General features: G+C 46.6%; 1 protein-coding gene across 1 annotated transcript in view; it reads left to right on the top strand.

The window, feature by feature from the left end:
• The first annotated feature begins 345 nt into the window (after positions 1 to 345).
• The window catches only part of pde4a (phosphodiesterase 4A, cAMP-specific), a 137,819-nt gene continuing 133,164 nt past the window's right edge, over positions 346 to 5,000 (top strand). The window contains exons 1-2 of the mRNA XM_063187220.1: positions 346 to 391; positions 1,459 to 2,643. Of these exons, the coding sequence (XP_063043290.1) occupies positions 2,342 to 2,643 (302 nt within the window). The 5' untranslated portion in view covers positions 346 to 391; positions 1,459 to 2,341. The remainder of the gene's footprint in view (positions 392 to 1,458; positions 2,644 to 5,000) is intronic.

Genomic DNA, 5,000 nt, shown 5'->3' with positions numbered 1-5,000 from the left:
GATTGGATTTCCTGACTCTTTCTGTATACTGTGAAGGTAACGGCGCTTGACACAATCGTGAATTGAAGCTTTGTAGGCTACATTAGTGGGGTTTGGTTGTTGTTGCCGAGACTCCCACGTTCTGTTTATCACCCCCTTGGTACTGTCACAATATGTTGGAAGGCTAGACCAGTGTTTCTCAACCTTTTTTTTAGACGAGGCACCCTTTCAAATCATGAAAAATGACTGGGGCGACCTATAGGCCTATTTACTTTATTGTGCGTAAATGGCAGATGAAAGATTCCACTGACTAGCATTAACTTATCAATTTAGACAAATATGTATTACATTACATAATTTATTTATCAGCCACGTTTCCACGGCACCCCTGAGGGACTAGAAGACAGCAAAGGTAGGCTACGCTCTTCGGTAGACCTGTAGGCTAATGGGAAATTAATCAACGTCACGCATAGGCTACATCACGAATGCCGATGCCAAAATATAAAAAAGTCTATCGTGTAAAAGGGCTGACCGGTCTGTGTTTAACGCTATTGTTTAACTGATGTTCCGCTTGATCTACAAAGGTCAGTCCACTCAGAACGACGCCATCAGCCCCTGCCCAGCTACGTTGCAGAAGTTGCTAGTTCCTTGGAACACATTGACTGACATATACCACGGCTATCACATTAACGTTTTAAGTTTCATCGTCCTGCGTGGGCTCTCAACCAACTTAATAATCATTAATAATTTCATAAACACTTCAGTAAATAAACATACAGTAGGTAGTTCTACCTAATTCACTTAGATGACAAAACAATGCCCATGATTGAAAGAAAAGATATTTATGCCAAGGCCCAACATGTGCCCACATCAGGTCAGGAACAACCCACACACCACCAGGCCGAGTCTAATAGTCTGCAGTCGACTGATACGTTTGCTTTTGTTAATTCGTCCAAAAATCAATCAGCCCTTCACATGCCTGCCTGTTTTAAACCAAACGTCTGTAATATCCAATTACTGATGAAAGCGGCAAAGAAAATCAAAGTGACAGCTCATATCAAGAGAAGGCACTGCGTCAACTGAAAGACTTTCGACATGACGCGGTTCTCAGAATTCCAACAGGATTTGTCCTTTTTTCTACGGACCCCATTCTCTCTCATTGGTTTAGTAGATTGAAACAGGCATACTTTCTACAACACCAAATTTTGATTGGTTAGGCTAGGCTACCTCATCCTATGTTTGAGCATTTTTGCGTTTAGGTTTTACCAGAATTGGATCAAGTAGGCTACGCAAGTGGGGGCCCGGGGGCAGCGCATCAGAGAGAGAGAGAGAGAGAGAGAGAGAGAGAGAGAGAGAGAGAGAGAGAGAGAGAGAGAGAGAGAGAGAGAGAGAGATGGGTCCCTAGTGCCATAATTTAAGATCTGTCGACAAATCGGGAAAAGGAGGGCTTGTTCCAATGAGAAGTGGGTTTTTTTTCAGTTGTCTAACTGCTTCGGGAGAGGAACGTACTGGCGCTCCAACTCAAGGAACCCAAGAGACGGGGCCAAAGGAAGAGTCGTGTCGTGCGGTGCGGGGTTTACAAAGCTGCTTCAGCACACAACAGAGGGCAATGTTCTCATCTAATATACAGTTTTCAGCATGCTGATGCAGTCGGTCTAAAGGAGAAGTCGTATTGATGGGCGCGCAAAGAGAACCCCTGGTCATCGAACCCGAGGTCCAGTCGCGGTAGTTCCATATGCACGCGAGCACGACCGAGCTCCACATTGGATAGTTTTATGGCTGCGCTTGGAGTGATTACGAGCGAGCTCTGACAGACATGTGCCGTCAGGAGCAGCAATAATACCCCGCATCGCACAGGAAACGGCTCCGGCGCTCTGCCCGTCTGCAATAACGGGGCTGATAAAAGCAATAAACTGAACTGTAAATAAGTGAATCAATGCGCAATGGACGACAAGACGAAAAACTTCAGGAGACGCAGCGCTGGTGAGACTCATTCAATGTCATGATAATATTTTAATTCGCTGGGACCAGAGATGACCATCTCGGCTTTTCCTCAATAATTTTACTTTTAATGGTCACCACAGCACAATGGATCATGACCAAGAGCGCACGGCACGGTGACGGACACTTATTCACTGTGATCAGTTTTCTGTCAGTTGCTTTCGTCGCCAAAGCAAATGCATATGTTGGACTGCACAGAATTGAGATTCTCATGTTCAGCTGCATTACTTAGTTGGGGACAAAGACAATTATGGACAGAAGGTTTATTATTTCTTTCAATTCTACAAAACACAGCCATATCTCACCCTTTGACTACACTTGCAGCTTTAGTTAAAGGGGATATATTTTGTTGATTTGCACTATGATGGAACCACCACATTGCTCGAAGAAGAGCTTGTCTCTGTCATTACCAGTACCTCGAGAGGGGCAAGCCACCCTCAAACCCCCGCAGCATCTCTGGAGGCAGCCGCGGACCCCCATCAAGATTAAACACCGTGGATACTCAGACACTGACCGGCATCACCACCGGCAAATCGAGCGCTCAAATGCGATGGACACGAGCGACCGACCAGGACTCAAGAAGTCTCGAATGTCCTGGCCCTCCTCTTTCCACGGAACCACAAGTGCATCACCATCCATCGGGAACTGCGTGGGAAATAAACGGTAAAGTAGAAAGTTCACACACACTTCCCTCGACTGCCTGTGATGTGAAGCGATAACTAACATACCATCTTAAAGTGGTCTAAATCTGCTCGGAAACGCATGAAATCGGCTGCAAGGGTTAACTGCTGTGGAGTGCTTTGTTTAGTGAGGCGGGACGCGTGGGTTCTCGGTAGTGATGCGTTGTGCGTAACCGTTCGCTGTGTTTGAACGTTGCAGCGTGGATGACTCCGACGCGCAAAAGTCTGACAAGTAGCCCACCTTCCCGCCCACTCCGAAGCAGCAATAAATAGACTTATAGTGTTTCAAACGCCATTTCCCTGTCAGCGTTAAACAAATAGCGTTGATAAAGGTGAGATAATGTGGTGTACAAGCTTAAAATGGTCTCAAAGGTCTATTGGGTGCCTTCGTGCGTGAGCGTCTCTGCCGTTGGAGTTTTGCTTTTCTTGCGTGAACCAGGCTTTTACAAAGCCGCCAAATATCACCGGCGTGAAATGGCTTCTTTTACGCGTCTGAAAATATTTGCCCAACTCTCAGCCTCTGGCACGGAAATACGCGTTATCCATAGTAACCATCAATATCACACTAAGCCCATCCTGTGCTGGTAAGAAACGAGCCTGATGTAAACCACCAATTACACTGCATCTAATCTCAATCACAAATAGCATGTCAACTAAATACATAATATCTCAATCGTCAAGGAAGGCAGTGCTAGATGCACTGCACAATCACAGAGTATGAGCTGAGTAAAAGATCAGAGTGATGCATACAGAAACTTTGACACACTATATCTCCCCATTTTCTGTCTTTCCCCCATCATTTGAGAAAAGTCTCGCTATTTTGCTGCTGATTGGAGGAAAGGCTGTTATAGGTGTCCCCACTCATTCTCTGCAGCACTAAAGCTGCTGCTGCTGCTGCTACTGCCATCACTATCAGAGGAAGATAAAATCTCCCTCTCTCTCTCTCTCTCTCTCTCTCTCTCTCTCTCTCTCTCTCTCTCTCTCTCTCTCTCTCTCTGTGTGTGTGTGTGTGTGTGTGTGTGTGTGTGTGTGTGTGTGTGTTTGCAAGAGAGACCAAGCGAGTGTGTGCATGAGGCTGTCTGTGTGTTGATGTACTTGAGCTAAAGAGAGACAAGAGTGCATGTGTGGCTCTGTGCCTTGCAAAGAGAGAGGAAGAGAGTCAGTGTGTTCATGGTGGTGCATGTATGTGTGCGAGAGAGGCAGTGCGCACAAGTGTGTGTGTGTGTGTGTGCGTGTGTGTGCGCGCGTGTGTGTTTGTGCCTGTGTGCAAGAGTGGCTCCCTGTGTGTGTTCTGAGAGAGAGACAGTATGTGCGTCGTGTGTGTGTATGTGTGTGCATGTGCGAGAGCACTATGTGCATGTGTGTGAGAGCTGTGAGAGATGGTGGAGGTTCTGTGTGTACGAGAGTGGCTGTGTGTGTGTGTGTGTGTGTGTGTGTGTGTGTGTGTATGTGTGTGTGTGTGTGTGTGTGAGAGAGAGAGAGAGAGAGAGAGAGAGAGAGAGAGAGAGAGAGAGAGAGAGAGAGTGGAGCATGGGCAGTGGGTGGATGTGTGTGTGTGCGAGAGAGGCTGTGTGTGTGTGTCAGTGTGTGCGTGTGTGTGTGTGTGTGTGTGTGTGTGTGTGTGTGTGTGTGTGTGTGTGTGTGTGTGTGTGTGTGTGCATATGTGTGTGTGTGTGTGAGTGATGCTGTGTGTGTGTGTCAGTGTGTGCATTTGTGTGTGTGCATGTGTGTGTGTGTGAGTGATGCTGTGGTGAGCAGGATGATTATTACAGTAATAACACAGCACTGGCAGCACGGCTGGCCCCCGGGGAGGCTTGATGCCCAGGCTTGGCTCCAGCCCTCTCACTCCTTTTACCATCCTACCGGCCTGTTTATTTATTTGTTTATTTATTTAGTGGTTTATTTATTATTTTTTTTTATTCAGAGACTTAGAGTGGGCTCGCGATGATGACAAGGTTTCTGTGTTTCGATGCAACTATAGTCACGGAGAAGAACCACATGCATGGTGTCGGGCGACGTGTGTGTGTGTGTATGTGTGTGCGTTTGTTTCTTTATTCATTTATAGATGTATTATTTACTTACTGACTTAGGTACTGTGTGGCGGCGGCAGACTGCTGGCTGGGTGGGAGCATGGTCAGCTTGTGTGGGCTAGTATGAGGGAAAGACCATGCAGACCATGGTGGCGCAGGCAAAAAACACGACAGTGCAATAAATGTATGAGTGGAGGCTCGGTCATTATGCGGATCAACCATACCTCTTCAGTTGAACTGGCGCTTTCATCCTGCACCCATTTTCAACTTTACCTGTGTAGACCAGTGGTTCTCAACATTAAAAAAATAA

The sequence above is a fragment of the Engraulis encrasicolus genome, chromosome 2, assembly GCF_034702125.1.
Source record: "Engraulis encrasicolus isolate BLACKSEA-1 chromosome 2, IST_EnEncr_1.0, whole genome shotgun sequence".
Lineage (NCBI taxonomy): Eukaryota > Metazoa > Chordata > Actinopteri > Clupeiformes > Engraulidae > Engraulis > Engraulis encrasicolus.
Note: the sequence above shows the minus strand (reverse complement) of the source record. Positions and strands in the feature narration are given on the sequence as shown.